At 34.5% G+C, this 22,091-nt stretch overlaps 2 protein-coding genes across 2 annotated transcripts; one reads left to right on the top strand and one right to left on the bottom strand.

Annotated features, from left to right (window-relative positions):
- Positions 1-1,258: 1,258 nt before the first annotated feature.
- LOC116175754 (homer protein homolog 2) lies at positions 1,259-20,988 on the bottom strand. The gene is made up of 7 exons (XM_031494041.1): positions 20,840-20,988; positions 20,333-20,621; positions 20,113-20,281; positions 19,578-19,803; positions 9,688-9,872; positions 3,326-3,468; positions 1,259-3,268 (listed from the first exon to the last, which is right to left on the bottom strand). The coding sequence occupies exons 1-7, from the start codon at positions 20,863-20,865 to the stop codon at positions 3,083-3,085; spliced, it is 1,224 nt and encodes a 407-aa protein (XP_031349901.1). The 5' UTR covers positions 20,866-20,988; the 3' UTR covers positions 1,259-3,082.
- On the top strand, positions 13,349-14,432 carry LOC116175764 (cuticle protein 19-like). The gene is made up of 3 exons (XM_031494051.1): positions 13,349-13,850; positions 13,902-14,030; positions 14,077-14,432. Exons 1-3 carry the CDS (start codon positions 13,833-13,835, stop codon positions 14,341-14,343), a joined length of 414 nt encoding a protein of 137 aa, XP_031349911.1. The 5' UTR covers positions 13,349-13,832; the 3' UTR covers positions 14,344-14,432.
- Positions 20,989-22,091: the final 1,103 nt, after the last annotated feature.

Raw genomic sequence — 22,091 nt, 5'->3', positions numbered from 1 at the left:
CAGGTTTAAAAAGGTTCAATGGTTCAAAAAATACAGTTAAAAAAGATTTTTGAATTTTTTTAATATTCCAAACCTTTTAATTGTTGGAAAATATGCTATCTGTTTAGATTAAAATATACAGGGTGCTCCATTAAAAAATTAAGGTTAGGTCTTATCGATAACTTTTTCTTGACCCAGTACATTCATTTGAAAACGGCAGATTATTCAACAATCACTATAAAGAAACTTTTGCAATAAACGTTTTGCTGTATTGTCTTTTAACTATGAAATACATACAGGGTTAGTAATAATAATGCCAGAACGGTCGATTATTTCAAAAGATACAGGAGTGATCAAAAATGTCTTATATAAAAGTTGTAGGACTGTAAAAAATCTAGATATCTGTGATAAATAGAAATATACAGAGTCGCTCACAAAGTTGTGAAGAATGATAGTTGTATCATTGTCAGCTAGTAAATGGGGGTCATTTTCAACACATTAAAAAATAGAGCCGTTTTGCCATGATTTGTTTATATATTTATTATACGTTTTTGTTAATTAATGAAATTGTTTCTTAAAATTTATTTTGTATTTTGTAACTGATGAAAATGTCATGATGTATAGGAAACTAATGAATTTAGGTATAACATGGTTAACAAAAAATGTTTAAAATTGAGCGACAATCAGAATAAGTAATAATATATAGAGCGTTCCACTAAAAAAATATAACTAACATTCTCCACTGTATATTTCAGTTTATCACAGATGTGTAGATTTTTAACAGCCCTACAACTGTCATATCAAACATTTTTTGCACCACCAAAAAGAGCCATCTATCAGCTATGAATAAACGCAAATTAACAGTGCAGTCATGCTATTGTAAGCTCTACCGTATTTACTTTCTTGGTCTTTTACTATTAGCAAAAAAGACACTGCTGTTACATTATTTCATTTAAAACTTTGTTTTCTGTTTACGAGTACACCTTTCGTTCCCTAGCCATCCTCTTGATCACATATTCATTAAAAAATGTTACCTACCTGAAAGCTTGTATCTCGACTACTTTCAGAGATATAATATAATCACCTGCCATTTTAAATTAACCTAGAACTAAGAAACCAAAAACATTCTTATTTCTTATGCCTCTACTCTTGCACCAAATTATAATTTGCACTTGAAGGGAAAATAACTATTAACATATTAAGTGTACTCAAAGAGTTCGGAAAAATTCAGGAAGGTTCGGAAAATTCAAAAGTTTCTAAAAGTGAAAAACACCCATAATATTCAAAAAACAACAACAGTGTTATTTTGAATAACATTATAACTCAATCATTGCTTTTTCCGCCAAATAAACGCTTAATATGTATGATTCTATAATAATAATTCTAAAATGACCACAAGTGCTTAAAAATAATTTGGTCGTTTTTAAAAGTCCCCAGCTTTTTCACCAACAATATTTTCCTAACCTCAAAATGTTAACTTTCAAACAGTAAACAGTAAAACAAAGTGTTTCCAAGCTCTTCCGTAAAAAATGGTAAAAACAGACCCAATTGGTCTGGAAATAATACAAAAAAACTATTCAAAAAACAAAAATATACTACTTGTACATTTTGTGGCTTTCAATATGTGAGTCATGCACCAAGAATGTCTGATGTTGGCGGTCTATCAGTGTTTAAGTTTTGTTTTAACTTTTAAGTATTAAGGGTATTATTTTGAATATGTGAATAAAAAATAAAAATCAGAGTGAAGTGTATTTTGCACGCTGACTTTGTGTTTTCTTAATAATTTTACAAGTCTGATTTAAATGGCAAAACATTTATTGAATGGTCATGTATTTGGTGTCGTTTTGATAGGTAAAAGTAAATACAGCATATAAAACCCATTGGATCAAGATTTAGAAGTGACCGCAAAAATGACTTAAATTCTGGGTGGTCACTTATCGTTATCACTTTTAAAAATTGCCGGTCATTTACCTTCACTAAAAAAAAACAATGAAAAAACGCTAGTGTGGAAATTGTTATGTTATGTAAATGTTACATAACAGGAAAAATTTCCAATTTTTCAGTACACAATGCAAAAGATTACATTTGCTCTACCATATTTTCAAATCTATCAGATTTAGAACCAACATTCAAATATGTCCGTATTAAAAACCAAATAAGCAGGCACATTATCAAATAATGGTGTACCAACAGTTATTGCAGCTCTTAGCTTAAACGATAAAATAAATAACTTTTACTCTTAGTTATTTATCCGAAACTTAGTTAAAAATGCTCATTTGAAAGAAAATGCAAACACTGAAACATGGAAGTCAAAGTTGAACATGAATAAAAAGTTAAATAATTCGCACAACCAGACAATGTAAATTTATCCATTGAACATTGTTAGACATATTTAAACATTGCAATAGAGGAATGCGAAACAGAAAACCACATCAAAATCTTGGCATGCTGTTGAAGTATGTATATTTCATATATACAGTACGAGATTATTGTCTGTCATTTATTAATATCTGAAAACAAACAATCTAACCGGAAACATTTTCTTCACAACCAATCCTTTCCGTACGGAAGGAACATAAATTATTTGAATGTTGAGAATTAGTCGTCTGCACAACAAAACCGCGGTCTACAGTTAAGGCAGGCTGTAAAAAGTTAATACATCTCTTACTGTAAAAATGTTACAATTAAAAAAAAGTCAAAAAATAAATTACTCGTGTAATACTCAGAGGTACATTTTTGACATACTTTCACTTTGGCTTTGGTCACATAAACATTAAAAAATTCAACTATAAATAACAACACATTAGATAGGTGTAAATACTGTAAATTTTAAAAGAAATTCAACGGAAGAATTTGTGCCCTCTTATAAATCTACAATTTTTAACTACAGAGAATAATACTTTTGTTTGTGCACTGGTAATAAAATATAACTTTCTTTGTGCACAAATTCAACACAAATGCATCACGGTTTATAGTATGAACAATAACCCACCGATTAACCCTTTTTTTTGTTTAACAATCACTTTTTAGCGGTTTACACCTACAGATATAAAAAATATAGGTGCGTATCTTTGATAAAACACCATACGGTTACGAAGGGTTCTCACGTTTGTAGAGCTGTGTTAATCTCGTCGTGGATAGTAGCTAATTCCTGAACCCTCGCGGCGATTTGTTGATTTAAAGTTAACAAGACCTGCTTCTGAGATTCGTGCGCGCTTAAAGCTACCTCTAATTCGGATTGGGCGTACTTCGCGGTCGCCTGAAGTTCCTGATTTTCTCGCTGGAGACTCTACCATATGAACGTTATGAGCTGTAAGGATTTTTTTTTTTATTAAATAATCGTTACCTGCGTGACGTCGGAGAGTTTGTGCGATGTCGAAAGCTGTTGAATTTCTTTATTTTTCGTATCGATTTCCGATTCCAGCATTTCCACACGGTGTCGAAGATTTTGAATTTCTTTCCGAAGTTCATCCGCTATGTCTCCACCGCCTAATAGAAAAATTCTTAACAATGGTTCTCGAATTGTATATTACTGTAGGTATTTACTATTTATACTAGGTATGTGTTAATTACATTTTGTTTTTAAGTGTACAGGATTTAGATTAGTAATCAACAATAGCGAAATGATTTTGCTATTGTGCAGAAACCGTGATTTCGTTTGTTACCAGGTTCATATGAGAAAGTGTATATAATCAATAGATTGCTTGGTATGAAACAGGGCAGAAAAAGTATAATTCTAAAGGACAGATATGTGTAAGTTATGCAATTTGTGGATATGCTCTCTCGTTTGTTTGTTCACTACTGTATGTAAAGAGTGTGCACTGATGTTAAGGTGAAAACAATTCTGTGTGGGTAAATTCATTACTAAAGGCACATACAATAGATTGCTAACCTTATGCATTTTATGGGAAACACATTTAGGTATACTTAAAAGCGGCCTCTATTGAGCAGCCGATAATGCACGCTTAGTGAAGTGACAGACGGAAAACGTCAAACGTCAAGTAGCGGAAAAACCGTTTTTAGTTTGAAGACATTATTTTTGAACAATCGCTCGATGGGGCGGAATATAGATTTGGATAGCACCTCACCATTAAGTGGCACGGACTGCAGTGAAGTAAATATGCCATTATTACACATATCAGCGGTGTGGTTCTCTTGGATCAATGAGAATGAGTAGATGAGGTTATTGCATGCAAGCAAAAATGTTACTATAGGTACTATCTACCTCAAAGATTATTACAGTAGGTAAGCAAGACACAAAAATCGTCAATATAGTAGGTCCTTCACAGGAAACTTACAAACGAAAGGCTCGCAAGCAACAAATTAACTAGTCCGAAACAAATCCCAAAATAAATTCACTGTTAACGGATGAATTACTGCCGATTACAAATAGAAAATGTCTTCAAACTATAAACGGTTTTTCCGCTACTTGACGTTTGGCGTTTTCCGTCTGTCACTTCACTAAGCGTGCATTATCTGCTGCTCAATAGAGGGCGCTTTTAAGTATACCTAAATGTGTTTCCCATAAAATGCATAAGGTTAGCAATCTGTTCTATGTGTAAATCTGTGCTAAAGGTAATGGACACTTCATAATACTCCCACAGCACACTACCACAGAATCAAGTTCATTGAAACAGATCTCAAAAAATGCTACCATTATAAGTCCACAATTCAACAACCAGCAGGATTAATCCACAATGTCCATGAACCTAGCAGAGCAAGGTCAGCAGAACACAATCAAAAATATTGCATAATTAGGTGCTAATTAAGTGCCCTATGAACCTGGCAAAACATGCACCTAATAATTTAAAAAAAAGGAGCATTTAATTCGGGGATAGGGCACTTAATTAGCACCTAATTATAGTTACTTCACTTTTCATTTTATTGGTTTTTTGAAGTAGTGTTCTGCTGAGTTCATATGAACCTGGCAACAAATGTAATAATTTAAAAAAAGGAGCATTTAATTCGGGAATAGGGCACTTAATTAGCACCTAATTATGCAATATGTTGGTTTGTGTTCTGCTGACCTTGCTCTGCTAGGTTTATGGAGTAATGGATTAATATCCACACTTACTTTTAAGATCAGATGAGATTTGTAAATTAAGCCCATTGACTTATTTATACTCCTTCTCCAACACTAGTAAAGATAATCACATTCATACAGCAAGATACCACTTCGAAATGGATGGATCATGTGTAAAAATCCCTTGTCTAGTCATTCTACTTGGTGACAATTGCAGTACTAATACTTTTACCAAAAATCTACCTTCCATAAGGTTACAGTTGAATCTCATTTATTGCAAGACAATTGTCTACCATACTCGAGCGAAAATTTTAGGGGGAAATTTGAACATGAATGGGAATTGTAACACAAAATAGTGTTTTTTGTAATCTTTTGATAAATAAATGGTACAATTCCGAGTACAATTCTACAGGGTGATTCCTATAGTACCTGCCACCGTTTGGGAGCGTATAGGGGGTGCCTAGGGGAGTATTTTGATATAGGACACTTGGGGTCGGAAATCTAAAATAAGGGCGCCAGAACCAAATTTATCTTCTGGAATTTCACGCCTGTATGTAGGCAACCCAACCGACCGACGTTTCGCGCGGAGCGATGCAGAGCGAGTTAGCGCGAGGAAGCGACATGGGAGGGAAGGAGGGAAAACGACAGTCAAAAGCAATAACGTTTACAAGTGTTCAACGTGGCCACCGTTGTTCTCAATGCACTTCCTACATCTAGCCAACTATTATTATACTATTGCCATAGTGTTTATTCACTTGATACGCGTCGTTGCAGACGGGATTTCGTGGGTTTAAACAAAATTTTGATCAAGTGTCAGCCACACATCGCCGCCTGAGATCGCTCCGTGTGCACCGCCGGCCGGTTGGGTTGCCTACCTACAGGCGCGAAATTCCAGAAGGTAAATTTGGCTCTGGCACCCTTATTTTAGATTTCCGACCCCAAGTGTCCTATATCAAAATACTCCCCTACGCACCACCTACACGCTCCCAAACGGTGGCAGGTACTATAGGAATCACCCTGTATATAAGTCATATCTACTATGGATGACATATGTAAAAGATTACGACTTTCATCAAAGAGTTAAAATTTATCTGACAGATGCAAATTATGTATGACATAAATTTAACTGAAATTAAAATAAGAGATTATCGATGAAATACTCCATTGGAATTATAAGGATGCAATAAATTAAACTTGAATGTAGCGGTATACTTATAATTGTTATATGTTTTCTTTAGGTAATCGATTTCGGCCCTAGGCCATCGTCAGGCCTAGCTGAAATTACATTTGTGAAGTGGTGGATAATATAAAGTTAGCGGCTTACCGTCATAAAATACATGTAATACTGAAATATACTCGGAAACATAGGTAAAATGGTACACTAATCTTACTTTCTTTTCAGCTCCATTTTACGACTATTTTAATTCAAGTTTTTACATCTAAAAACACTAAGCGAATTACATACCTTATAATATCGTAATAAATCCAAACTATATGCGTCTTTAAAAATCGAGTTTATATAAAACTGGAGACGGAAAACGTAAAATAAAGCAAATACAAGAAGCAAAGTGTAAACTAGTAACATGAAGCCGTGACAATTACAGGTGACACTGTCAAAACAGTATAATTAATAATTATAGCACGGAGTGCACCGCGTCGTTTTGAAGGTTTTCTATTGGCCAGTTTGGAATTTAGCTCCAATATGGCGACCGGAACCAACGACCAATCAAAAACGAGATCCCTGTTGTCGCCACTGTCTCTATAAAGTCACTGTAGTATGGTGTACATCACTAGGTCACCGGTTTATTTGTCAAAATTGAAATTAATAATTTCATAAAAATGTGCATGTGTCTGATGTAGTTTACTAGCTTTGCACTTCCTTTATGACTTTATGAGCGTCTTGCTATAGGAAACAACAGCACAAATTGTACGTTTAATGTACCTAACAATAATTAAAGATTAAAGGTAATGTAAGACTGTTGATTTTTAAAAAGGCGTCTGTAAGTATTTTTGCTGTTCTGTTTTTAGATCGGTAAGTAATTTTGGCGTCGTCGTAATCATAGCAACTACGTACTGTCATGGAAACACCCATGGTAAATAGTCAGAAATGACCGATCGCGCAAAAAGGTACATTACCAGAGACTTGTTATAACTAGACCGAGCGTAACGTAAATTTTACTATAAACGCCTGTTGTCAAGATAGGATAGGCAACCAACTGTTCATCGCGGGGCAGACGTACGTTCTGCAGCTTGCTTTAGCCATGTTTATTCTAAATTTTAGTAGCAAAAAAAGATAACATATAGCTGTTAACTGTTTTAATCGAATTTATTGGTATTTTATTTGAACTAAATTGGTATATAACTGCCTTACTCTACACCTTTGCCACTTTTATTCGAGAAACTATAAAGTTAATTTGAGAAAGTCACAATTGTATTTGAGAATAGTAAAATGTATTTGAGAAAACAACAAATGTAGAATAGTGATTTGTATTTGAGAAGGCATCAAATGAATTTGAGAGTAGAAAATATACTCTTAAAACTAAAGATGTAAGTAGTAAGATATGATTATTTAGCGGATTTTGATTCAATATATGCCTATCCAAAGACCCAAATGGGCTGTAACTGTTATTTATTTTTCTTAGACTGCTGATAACCATTTTGTTTACAACGCGGTGTGGTGTGGATTGAATGAAAAACCTGAACACATTTTCAGCAATTTGGCAAATTTTTAATGCATCGCTTGATACGTGCAACAATCCTCCACGATTTTTTCTAGTTAAAAGCTTTGAATGACTCTCTGATGCGAATATCGCATCTGCACATATGGAACATTTAACAGACTTAGCTATTTTTCTTGTAACAAAACCTGAAATATACTTAGTACCAGTAAGTACTTAGTTACGTCTATACCTAATAGGCAAATAGGTATTGCCGTTGTCTTGCTGGTAAAGGATGTCGAATAATATTTCTACGATATTTTAAGTGAATGGGAAAGTCGAAAACGCTCGGTATTGCATTATTGTTTAACACCTTTGTAGGTACCTTTCTAAAATCGGTTTCATTCCCCGCAAATGCACTATGGTGGGAGTAAATTTTTCTCTTCGCATGGCTCTGATCCATGGGCCCTTTAAACTTTTATCCGTTGAAAATCAGCATATTATTTAAAAATGTATCGACACAGTACATGTTGATAGGCACAAGTTAACCTAAGTTTATTGGTTTATTCTCAACAGAAATTTATCTGTTCACTAATTCGAGCTAATCACGAGAATGATTAATGAACGGAACATCTAAAATAACAGCTTATTTCATTATATTGCATATCATCTCAGCGATTTTTGCCCCGCGGTGCATTGTGTGTTGCATACTGTTTCGACAACACCTTAGATACGTTAAGCGCAGTCTAGTTATAGCAAGTCTCTGTACATTACAAACTTCAAACATTTAAGGGATGATGACGCAACCGCGAGATGCCTGCCAGAACGGTATTTTCTTACTTGACTGATATTAAAAGCACCATTTAAAAATTTTCTAGCTTTGTGGGAAACAGGTCAGTCAGATGGTTTGCTAGCTCTCTCACTAACATAGCAAGTCCTCCAAAGTTACTTAACATGTGTTGCCCAAGTGTGGCAAACAAGAGCCAAAAAGACATTTCTATACATAACAAAACTATTGTCCTTCTTTTGCTAAAAATGTCTTCTGTCCTCCACAACTGCTAAGAAAGACACAGTTTGTCTTCCTCTATCCTGCGAAGGAAGGTCATTTTGGAAATCGAAATTGAAAAAATGTTTAGGACAAATGAATGTTGTAGTAGATGGTGTAGGGATTTTATAATGTTTTCAAAAGTTCAAGATCAACCGCGATTTAGTTATTTGAAAAAATATAAAATAATTGCAAATACAAATGTTTTAGATAGCTGAAAGATAGTTTTGAAAATTTTTGGTTTTTTCTCAATAGTCCTTAAAGTAAGGAAGTTTTCGGGTGTAACGACTTAGTATTAATACCCTGTATAATAAATTCACCCATGAGCAACAGACAAAAAACGCACTTCTAATAAACAATTATGTTTAATTTCAGTTGGTTGGTCATTGATTTCTTTTGACTTGAATCATAGAGATGTGAGGATTCTCACAATCCTAAAACATCACTTTGAGAAATGGATACAGAGTATTAGGTGACCCAATCTAGGCACATTAAATTTGTAAAGGTATTTTAAAATAAGTCACATCATCAAAGTGCATTTTTAAACACAAGAAAAAGGCGCAGAAAAAGAGCAATAGACAGGGTGTACAATTTACAAGAACTGGAATCTCTTGTTGACCGTAAGTGCAGTTGATATTTCTCCAACGCGATCCGCAAGTATGACAAGCATACCTTCTAAAAAGTTTAACTGCTAAAGGAGTCTATTTTTCTATTCACTACCTACCATGCACAGAATTAGTTCAATCATTTTCCTCTTTCCATAAAAAACAGTTTCCTTTCACTGATGTGTTACATTAAATTTAAATAGTTTACAGTGTGGTTGTATAAACAAAATAAAATAAGCAGTTTCATTGACCATATACCATCTGTTACCCCAGTTTCATAACGATTTACATAATAGCCGATTTGATTCACTAAATGCATTTAATTTATACCATGCTAATTGATATGTCGTCACGAACTAATTGGATACATTAACGTACCTTTACTGTTTTCTAAATCTGATTGATATTTCGCTTTCATCCTCATGTTTTCTTCTTTGTAGCTGTGTAGCTGCCGTTTCCACTCGTCCACATTCGCCGTGCTCTCCTGCAGTGCACTGGTCAGTCGTGCATTATTGCTTTTTAACGTGGCCAGTTCGATTTCCCACTTTTTGGCATTAGCAGAACTGAAATGTGATTACGCGTTAGACAAGATAGAAAAAAGTAACGCTGATAACTTGTTATGTAACTAATGTAACACAGGCAATTGCTCCAATTTTTGAATGGAACCAAATTATCACATATCTTAACAGTATGTAGAAAAGCTTTCTCTTTGTGTTAAATTTGAGGTTTTGCAAGATATAAATAATATGCTTTACTCAAGCTTGAAATGAAAATGGGAATTGTAATTGTACTAATTTTGTAACTTCAATTAACTCTCTTTTAGGTTAAGGACGGTACCAATTTGAAAAACAATAACAAATACCAAACAACTCAGTTACTGTACAAGACAAAAGACACAATGAGTGATATTATATAGTCATACTTCAGTTGTTTACACATATTAATACCAATTAAATTAAATATGGGTTCACCTGATGCCCAAACAAAAATTACTACACAATTAATACAGTCCAAATTAAGTGCACTATATTGCTTCAAACAGGACACTCTGTACTGTTGCTTTTGATTTGTGTAGCTTTAAACAAAATAATAAAAAAACAATTTATTATGAAATCACACAATGCGACAGTTTGCTAATAACCGTTATCAGAATAATATCATAGTAAAGTAAATAATAGTGGACTATAATATTTCCATACAACAAGCATTAATTAAACATTTCAACATGCCACACAACATGAATAATGTAACAGTCGGTACAAGGGTATAATTATTTGCCTCATAAAATTCACCAATTGTAGGTACAGAGGTATCACTTCCTTTAAGTAGTTTTCCACTTTCTTGCTAATTAAACCACATCAAATATTAACGCACGGTGACCTTCTTACATGAAAAGTGATGATACACACGCACATTATTTTCCACGATTCTAACAAATTGTTATCTGATAACTATCAATATACTTTGGAGTTCTGATATTACCAATGCACAAGGTAGTACGGAGTCTTCCCGTTTATTGTATCATAAGAACGAAGTTTTAGCGTGCACAGAAAGATGAAAGATAGATACATGATGGAAAACCAATGCTTTTGTATTTCTTCTTAATTATTATTATTTCGGTAACTATCAGTATACAGTGTGTACATGGAATACAGACTGAACCAAAGCTAAACGCCCAAACTGCCACAGCTGATGGTAGTGAGGAAGAAGGTCAAACAAGTACTTTTTCCAAACAAACCAAAGATCCAAAATTCTTTAAGTGCCATAAAATTCGCAACAAAATTTGATATCCGGGTTTTTCAAAGAAAAATAAACAAGTGAACAACGTGGACACTCTCGACTAACAAAATCGTATTTTGGGGACGATCTATAAAGCGAAACGTTTTTTACCTTCACATTATTTGAAAAAGAGTACTTTGGTACTCTATCCAATTTTTTTGCACACCCTGTCTATCTATTCCTCACGAGCTAGCGCGAGTAGAGATCAACGCGCTTGTAAAGACAGCTCAAAATTTGGATTTATTTTTTCGAATTGTACTAACAGTAAAGTTGGCATTTCTAGGAATTTAGCCGAATCTGTAAGTACAATAATAACAAAGATAGCCATGTTATCCTATACAATTTAAGACACCCTATACAGGGTAGACCATTAGTGTGTGGGTGGAAGATTTTGGTTTTACTAACGCGCATACTTAAAATTCATTGTGGGGGAATGTTGAAGGACCCTTCAGGCTACAACCTAAAAATATTTTCAGCAATAATTGTTATACAGGGTGATATATATCAAAGTTGCATTTTTTTAATGGAACCCTCTGTATATTATTACACATTTGGATTCCTTGGTCAATTTTAGTGTGACTTTATGTATTACACATGATATCTAAAATGAGTCGTTTTTTCAAAAAGTAGATAGTTATCATAAAAGTTAGAAGGCCGTAACTTTGCAGTGGTACTAATCATTAAATGTACTAACATACGCCGAACGTCTAAAGTTAAACTTCTTTTGTGTTAAAAGAAATCACTCCGTCAATTTTCAAAATTTTAATCAAAGGTAACTTGATTTTTTTAAATGGAACTACCAAGTTTTTTTTATCGTATCAAATGTAGGATTTTATTACCTTTTTAATTTATTACCTTTTGGTACCTTTTAAATCACCCTGTATAACAATTGCAATTTCGGTGAAAATATTTTTAGATTATAGCCTTAAGGGTCGTTAAACATTCGCCCACAATGAATTTCAAATATGCGCGTTAATAAACCCACAATCGTCCACCCACGCACTAATGGTCCACCCTGTATGTTCCATAGATATAGCCTACAGCCACTAAATCTGTGCCAACATATGTGAGAGAGAGCCAACAGTAGAATACCGATCATGCGCACTGAGTTGACGTTCTCGGCATTTTATTGACGTGTGGCGTGTTATTTCCTTATAAAGGGGTTTACCGTATTTTAGTTCATGCCAGGTTCATTTGAAATTATTACTGGTCTTGAGTATTAAAAAATGTGCTTTAAAATTATATTTGTACTTGATGACAAAATCACACCAGTCACATTTTAAATCCTTGGCCGGGTCCCAAGCTTCAAGACTTTACATTTGGTGATGAAATCACACTGGGAACACTTTAAATCCTTGCTTGTGTTTTATAATTAGATTTATCATATATTGCATAGTCACACTGTACACATTTTAAATTCTTGATAGTCTAGTGTGTCAAAAAACTAGTGCGCATGTGCGGTGTTCTACTTACGGTGCAAAATATATGTCTGTCTTTCTTAGGTACCTATGTTGGCACAGAAGCTCCTTATTGAAAGTAAATGGGAGGCTATATCTATGTATATATGATCTAAGATCATTTTTTGTCGAATCTGAGGTATCATTTTGGCGTCTTATCACAATGGTAAGTCAGTTATAAAAACAAGTGTAAAGTGTGACATCGCAATTCGACGCATTTGAACGAGGGGAGTTAGCCGTTTCCACTGTTGTGTGACTGTTGTTCAGTTTGTCAAAAAAATTAGACAAGAACTAAAAATTTTAAATTTGACATAGGTACCTGAAATGACTGCGTATACGTTTCATGAGACGTCATAAAAAATTAAGGTTGCCGTTTAAAAATTAGTTGGTGACGTCATATCTCAAATTTTGGACACCTTGTGTAAAATTTTATTACATCAAAAAGAGCGTAGTTTAAAATACTAATCAACGAGTATCCGAAAAAAAACCTTCTTTGGATTTACAGAAAATTCAAAAAAAATTAAAGACTCTGGCATCTTGTATATTTTGACAGAGATGTTATTTACCTCCGATTTCATTGGTAAAACATTCAAGAGCTTTAGAATAATGCGTCCACGCATGGTCCCTTTAAATAAAATTTCACTTTTTTTCACACCCCGTAATAAATAAATGGGGTCATAGGGAGGAAATTGTGAACCAAGCATTAAATTATTTAAATTTAATTCCTTATGGAAATTTCAAAGTCTGAACAAAAGGAAATGACTCTAAAGATTAATGTAGTGCATAAAAGAAAAACTAAGTAACTAATTGTGTGTGAATTAAAAAACAATTACCATTCAATTTGACCACCTCAATATGTCGGCGTCCATCTTTAACAATTATCTAATCAATGGAAATGTAGAGCTGTAATTATTATATTGCACCTTGCAAAACTAGCAGACCGTAAATATTACATACACAAATCTTCCTACAAAAAATGTTTTCACTTTTTAACATTGTAGGTAGTAGTAGTAGTAGTAGTTCTCTATCAGTTTAGATAATCTATAATTAAGGTAGACCATAATATTATTACACTAGAATTTATTGGTGTACAGAAGTAAACCAAGCAAATATAACATATGAATAATTTCTAACAAAATTGCTTAATTTAACAGAGAAAGTTAGGAAGGAAGCAATAGAAGATGGGGGTTTTCGTCGGGTGGAAGTTACTGTATATAAAGTGTTTTTATGCTATGGATGATATCAGTTACTTCAGCTTTTCTAACCTTGTTATTAGATCAATAAAAAATGGTTCAATATTTAGCGGTTAGTTTTTGTGCCATCCAAAGGGATTATATATAGAGTTTATTGTTTCAGATTGTGATCTTGGCGTCAGTAACCTTGTGTGCCAGGGGTGGTCTAATTTATGGTGGTGGATTAGAACATGATATTAGTGGCGGATTCGATGGAGGGTATGCCGCCGGACATGGACACGAGGACTACTATGTAATAGTATCACTATTGTTACCCACAACTTCATGGTATGTTTTAGGCTCACCCCAAGTACAGCTTCAACTATGCAGTGCACGATCCCCACACCGGCGATGAAAAGCAGCACATCGAAGAACGTGACGGAGATCAAGTTAAAGGGTCTTATTCTCTCAAGGAAGCCGACGGTACCACTCGCTTAGTTGAATATAAAGCAGACAAGCACAACGGATTTAACGCAGTTGTACACAAAATAGGAGAAGCGCATCATCAAGCTCCTGCAGTGCACGGTTATGGTCAATTGGATGGCGGATACGGAGGGCATTATTAAATACTAATGTTAATTTAGGCATATTTCGAATTGTGTTATATACTTTGTATACGTTATAAACAATGACTGTTATAAATTCTATTACTATATTTTTTTACTGTGCATATTTATAAATAAATGTTTGCTCAAAGTTATGCAACTTGGACTTCATGACCATGTGCGAATGGATAGAATAATAGCTTTATAACATATTACATAAGGGATTCTCGACTTTCGCTTTTTACTGTTATTTGCTTCATTGCACTGACATACACGACTTCAATTAAACGGGAATGAGAGAAAACAACTACAATCTTACATGTTTTAGCATACATTACCGTTTATGCAAATTTATTGCCGTAATTAAGCTACAATTGACTTTAATAGAAATTAAAAAGTTACTAGTCTGGACATAGCAATTAACCACATTTGTACTGTACCCCATTCGGTCATCAATGACCAATTTTCAAGTTCATCATTAATTTTATTTACGATAATTGTTCCGGTTAAAGAAAATAAGAAAGTGTAATTAAATTTCTCCACCATTCTTTATCATAAATCTGTTCCTTTGCTCCCAAACTATCTTTCTTCAGTTATTCAATGTGTTAAACTGCATAGAAATTCAGAACGGATCTCCACAACCTTTAATTGTTCTGTCCATATCTCAATGTACACATTTCACCGGCTGTGATCAAAACACTCGATTCGCTAAAGGTGTTGAAAATGCACACCGGTTTTCGACAAGCGATAAGGGGATAGGTTATTTTAAATTGGGTAATTGCTTAAAATGAACTTGCAAGTTCCATATTTAGTAAAATGGTCGTCAGCACGTTGAGTGGACAGTCGACCGCATCACAATGTCAACTAACGCATTTGGTGAGCAGTTTCAGAGAAGAAGATGGAGTACCGAACGGGCGTATATCACCCAAAAAGCACCATACTCAACTCATGATCATCATACAATTCGTTCTGGCGTTTCCCTATCGAAATTAGTTACAAATAATAAATTTAACTTCATTTGGTAGAAACTTATCTTAGGACCAAAAGTGCAGGAGCAAGGATATAGATACTGGTGCCCAGTAATTTACTTCTCTTATTTGGCTTGCAATCATGTCCGCCACATTGAAATAATTTGTTTATAGCACAATTCCTTTGGGCAAAAACGATCTAGCAGAATTTTTCAATTTCTTAGGAGTGTGCACTTTAAAAACTGGTTCTATCCTCCATGGTATTTTGGTGAACTATCTCAACAAAAGGAATTGATTTTTTCCAACTACCACCCTTCTTCCCAACCCCTTATGGCAATCGAATCTAATTCCTTATACCTTGAGAATATAGAGTGTCGGACAAGAGTACTCACAAAAGGAAAATGGAACGTCTGGACAAAACGTATCTGTTGGTGAGATCGAAACTTTTAAACTTTGCGCGATTCTGCAAATTTTAAACATATTTTTAATTATACAGGGTACATTTTTTAAATAGAACACAAATCTACATAAAGTGTTTTTTAATGGATGTAAAACAAACGATATGTCATTTATTTCGAATTTAATTAAAATCAGTTTTGTGTCCAATATGTCAGTATATTTACAGGGTGTTTTCTGTATAGGTTACCATTGTCATATGCGTATCTAATTTTTTTAATGGAGCTTTTGAATTTTGAATTGCATGTAGCATGTACATTATTACATATTTCGATGGAGCATAACCTCTGAATCTTAATTCATCTTAATCTTAAATTATTAAGTTTATTAATTTGTAGCATATCATAACTAAACTAAATACCAAAAACAATGACGGGACATCCTGTATATGAGAATATTTAAATTTATTTAGTAAACCTGGGCGGATTATTTACGAAAGTACAGAGTTGGTTCGTTTCATTTGAATTTGTATCTCAGTTTTTCGTTTTAAAAATTCTGTAAATGCGTAATTCTTGTTTAAATTTTATCGCTTTTGTAATTTACTCAATCTAGATAAGGTGTCCTATGCGATAGGAAGGTTTGTTGTGTTTTTTGATAACGAAGAAATAAGGTGTTATAAAGAATTGAGCGTATCATAATGGAGAGGTGTTTCCTTAAATACTGGAGCCAATGAAATTTTTTAAAAATTATTTCATGTGTTTGGGTATCAATTTTTGTCATTGTGAATCAATTAAATGTGTGTTTATTCGAATCCATTGTACGACCCAGATAAAATTTTTGTCGGATTGTTTCCGTTTCGTGTCCAAGAATTATTTCAGGTGTTAATCAAAAGTTGTATAATACATTTTTTGGAATTTTCGGAAGTTGATCGAGGCCACCGAGTCTCTCAAATTCAGAAATTTTAATATTAGAACTTTTGTTTATAGCAGTTGCAGTGTACAAGGAGAGATTATAAAATTTCTTAAGTTTCTATTTTGATCGAATGGTGTTTACATGCAGGGCCGGACTGGCCCAGGCCACTAAGCCGCCGGAGCGGCCGGGGCCCCGCGCCAGCGGGGACCATGGATGGGGCCTTCTATGGGTCAGTGAATTTTTGAAGCATTATTGTTTGTAAATGTTGAGCGTATTGTTAGTTTAAATTTGGAGAAGGATAAATTAATTGATAAATTTGCCAATACGTCATTAGAATTACAGCGCCATCTCCTTTAATTTAATGTTCAATACTGTTCAGCAAGTTGTTTGAAATACAATTTAAAAAAATCTGCAAATCCCTCGTCTTCTTTTTTTTTTGGGGGGGGGGGTCCATAAGTTTGGGGGCCATTTGGACATGGAGCGCCCGGGGCCCTTACCCACCCAGTCCGGCCCTGTTTACATGTCTAGTTTACCCTGAGATTCACATACGCACGTCTTACAGTGCCGCCTATCCGTGGCCACCCATTTTGTATGGAACGTATAGGGCTAATAGCAGTCCATGTACTGTATGGTCTAAAATGCGCTAAAGAGCCACCTTTGTTTCACTTGAAATAATTGCCTGAAAAGCTGTAAACATGATTAAACAATGTTTATTTTATAGCAGATATTACATTGACATTGTCCTGATATTCCGATCTTCAAACCACCAATAGATATATCTCGTCCAGGCGATTCATTTTGCCTTTTCTCCGACAAACTGTTTTGGAGATATTCACTTTTAAAGTTTTGACAACACCAATCAATATATTTCCTCCAGACGACCCAATCGCCCTTTGTGAGTACCCTCCTGCAACGATCTGTTCTTATAATATATAAGAAATTATATCCGATCACGATAAGGAGTCTAGAAAGAGGACTATGGTTGGTTGAGTACCATGAGGGAGAAAACCAGTCTCTCCACCTCCCTCTATTGACTATAGTTCCTTTTGTTGAAACCTATAATTAGAATACCATGAAGGGTAGAACGTGTATCACTCCCTGCTCTTAAAAAATTTACTTGGCACCCCTAATGCATGCATAGCAAAATCTGAGACAAATTTATTGTCGCATGTTATGCACTTTACTTTCTAAAACAGCATCTCAGGAAATAATCCATGACCCCCCCTCCCCCAAGGCGCGAAATTAGATGGCTGTCTGGCACACTCTTTCAAGGTATAGGCTACCTAGTGCAAAAAAATCCAGGACTCTAGGACCATTCCCCTGGGGGTTAGGCGGCATCTGCTTTTAATCTCTTTTACGAACTCAAATTTTAACCAGAAAGTTTGTTTGTTGCCGATGTAGTCCAATGATCATAATTCGATAATAATGGTGGATTTATACAATCATTATCATTAGTTCACTATCACTAGATAGAAAGAGCCTTGGAAATAACCAATAGAAACAAATGTATGGTTTCGTTGGTCAGTGACGCACTTTTGTTTCTATTGGCTATCTCTGAATGACTAAGTCCCAGTTGCACCAACAAAATTAAGCCTTGCTTAAAGTTAAGTCGAACTTAAAATCTATGGCAACGATTATTAAGACAATCGTTGCTATGGTATTTAAGTTATCCTTAACTTTAAAGGATACTTAATCTTGACGGTGCAATTGGCCCCTAATGTGATAATGATTGTATAACCGCAGCATAAGTACATTCGAAAACATGATCAATATGAGCCTTAAAATTTAAGGTAATTTTTCATTTTAAAAGCTGGGTATTTTTTCAACTAAAACATAGACACAAAGTGCGTCATGTAGCAGTGACCAATTCTATATATATGACACCCTGTATATTATTTAAAAATAGAGACTTCCAGTATTTGTGATCCGAAGCTACTTTTTTGTGACACTTTTAATACCACATGCAGAATCAATCTAGCTATGTTTGTTTCTGAGATACAGGATGAACACGAAAAGTTAGACTGCCTATTTTAGATATTTTTACGCACAAGCCAGTGGAGTAGTAAAAAAATGTTTCCAAGATTTTACTCAAAGTCAGTATTTTTTAATGCAACGCCCTGTATATTTTAACGTCAAATTTTTTCATTCCTTTTTCCTGATTACATTGATGTATGTATTTGTATGATTATATATTACCTAAATTATATTTTTCAGAATTTTTAAATGACATGCTTCTGCCGTCAGCGATTTCTATTGATTGGTCTTAGTTACCATGAATACAATAGACAAAATAAAACCTATCTATTTGTAAAATTACCAACAGAGCTTACTTATTATTCCGCTACACAACTCTTAGCCGCACCTTTTGGGGTAAAAGACTGCATTGATGTACATAGCCAACCTAAACTACCTTACTTGCTATTGTACTGTGAATTTTAAACTTTCACCACAAGTAAATTGTACTTTCAGATTACAATACAGCTCAAAAATCACCCACTGCAGTACTGTCAGGTCACACTACTTTAATGATAAAAATCTGTTTAATGCTGGCCAGACTTTTACCCCAAGCACCAATCCATCTCGCTTGGTTCTCGAAAGCCAGATCAAAGGCGCTCGGGGTTGTGTACCTCAATAGTTAGTAAGCTGTGATACCACTAAGTAGCTTTTCTGAAAGCCCCAAAAATTGATAAAAACCAACAGCAGGTGAGAAATCGTTTTGCTTCATACAAAATAATTAATTACCATAAAATTGGGATCCAAAAAGTTCCACATTGTCTGCGTTCTTACACGCAGCAACAAATAGATTATCAAAATCTTAACAAGACGCAAATAATCATACACTAAATAACTACCAATAGAAAATTAGTCACTGCTGAATAATTCTAAATTATTAAATGAAATTAACCTGCTACTACTGGAGACTCTTAAGTCAAAAAAGTGTAATAACAGACATTCAGAAAGACTTTCTAACCATCCTACCTTTGTGCAAGAGCCAATTTGAGCCTATCATTTTCATATTTGAGCTGTGCAGGATCGAGCTGAGCTGAAGCGATTGCTGTCGTGCCACCGCCAACTGTTTGCCCATATGGTGCCTTGTCGCCTTTAGCCTGGTGACTAGGACTTTCGCCACCCGGGACACCAGATAAAGAGTGACTTCTCAAATGAAGCATATTCTCTTCGTCTGTCTTACTTGTATTCATCATACCTAAATTACAAGAGTATTCAAAATGAAAAACAATCATATAATACTTATTTTATAAACAATTTGACAGTAGATAAAGTGTTATTTTTGAATGTGGAACGAATTTTATCAGACAAACCATTTAAATAATTTGGTCAGTTCGCAAAATAGAAACATAGTAAAGCGTGTCAGGTTTAATACAAAAGATAAGATGCACCCAAGAATATAAGATTTCAACTCGGATCTTGTTTAAATGAATAAACTTTAGATAACTTCTGTACCTATTTCATTGTATATAAATAGTCTTATCTATGTTGATAACAGAGCAGTTACCTGGCGGTTCCAGCAAGTTTTCAGTTGTCGAATCCGGTGCAGCATTAGTTGCCCTAGCAGTGATCGGACTAGCATTGGCACTTGTAACAGGTGTAGCAGCGCCATTCGCAGTAACTTTGCTAATTGCAGTTCTGGTCGCCTCTTTCACTTCATTAAACTTATCAATAAACTAAAATAAGATGTACATAGTTAGCGTGCATTGAATGTAAACAAAAATAACCTTTTGCAGTTCAGATTCGGAAGAAAATCCAAGACCGTACACAGTATTTGCACGTACATCTGACCATTGGCCGAATTTTTGAGAAGTCTTCGTAAATGTCATGTTTGGGGTGACAGTACTGTTGATTACGGCCTTAGAACCTTCTACACTTATAATACGATATAAACTACGAGAAGAATCATAAAAAAATGATACGTTAACTGCTGTACTTGACGCCGGCATCCATGAGCGCTTAGTCTTCGGATCAATGTGGAATACGTGAGCCTTACAGGTGAAGATGGGTTGCTCCCTAAAAATTATATGTGAAAAAGGGAGTGGTTGCTAACATACCAAGCTTAGATAAGTAAAATCACAAACATTAGAGAAAAAGGTTAACAACAACGGTTCATTAAATAAACCCTTGCTTACTTACAAGCCTTTTAGGATAAGATAAAAGAAAAGGGCAAGTTAATGGTAAACAGTTTTTTAAACAAACCTCCTACGCTGTACAACCTTAGAGACACTTACCCCATCGTTTCCTTTCCAGACGTCATTTATAATAGTTCTTTTGGTGTAATATTCGAAGTTTAATTAAAAATATTGTATAAAATAATTAAATTAAATGTCGCACTGCAAAATAAACTTAAACGCCATGTTTACTTCACACTGACAGCTGTGAGCTGTCAACTATCAAGAAAATCAAGATTTAGGAGGTGTCTCAATTATAGCAATCGCTGTGTCTGCGGCACAGAGTTGTACAGTGCCACCATGCTCAGAAAAGCCACGGAAAATATGCGAACTAATTTTGAAATAATTCAGGCTGGCCAATAGAAAGTCTGCAAAACGACGCGATACATTCCGCGCCATAATTATTAATTATTCCGTTTTGACAGTTGACGCTACACGTTATTTTAGTTTACACTTTGTTTCTTGTATTTGCTTTATTTTGCGTTTTCCGTCTCCAGTTTTACACAAACCCGTCTTTTTCGACGGATATTGCTTGGATCTACGATCTGATAAGGTATGTAATTCCCTTAAAGTGTTTTTACGTTTTGCATCAGAATGTACAGTCTAAATTTCTAGCGCCCTCGGGCACGCCCTCTCAGAGACTTTCTGAGCGTGGTGCCACTGTATACTTATATACAACGCTGTGGTATGCGGGTATCAAAACCAGACGAAGCGCTTCATGAGTACTACCTTAAGGGGGGAATACTCTACCTAAGCTTTTCACGCGAGCAGGTGTGTGATAGCACTGTCGAGGTGTACATACCCAAGGATGCTATATCATATATTATTATATATTATTATTATTATAACGGGTGATCAAAAATGAGTTGCTGTCGAGTCGCCTTTGGAAGTTCAAGTTAAATACAATTTCCCATGTAAACAAAAGTTCCAAAGGTGACTCGACAGCAACTCATTTTTGATCGCACAGTATAGCATCCTTGGATTATAACCACTAAAGTCCGTTTGTAACGATCCCTTATTTAGTCAATTTTTAAATAATTTTTTTAGGAACAAACAAATTGAACATTTCATACATCAACTTTGATCAATTTTTTGGTAGTTATTTTAGGAACTATTTTTGTAATAATTTTTTTAGGAACAAACAAATTGAACATTTCATACATCAACTTTGATCAATTTTTTGGTAGTTATTTTAGGAACTATTTTTGTAATGTTTAGAACCTGTCCTATTTTCCCTCAATTTTTTAGTAACTTTTGACAGATTATAGGGAATTTGTAAAATTAAAATTAAATTTATATTCATTTTTAAAGC

The sequence above is a fragment of the Photinus pyralis genome, unplaced genomic scaffold (genome assembly GCF_008802855.1).
Source record: "Photinus pyralis isolate 1611_PpyrPB1 unplaced genomic scaffold, Ppyr1.3 Ppyr1.4_LG1, whole genome shotgun sequence".
Classification (NCBI taxonomy): domain Eukaryota; kingdom Metazoa; phylum Arthropoda; class Insecta; order Coleoptera; family Lampyridae; genus Photinus; species Photinus pyralis.
This window is presented reverse-complemented; position numbering and strand designations above follow the sequence as displayed.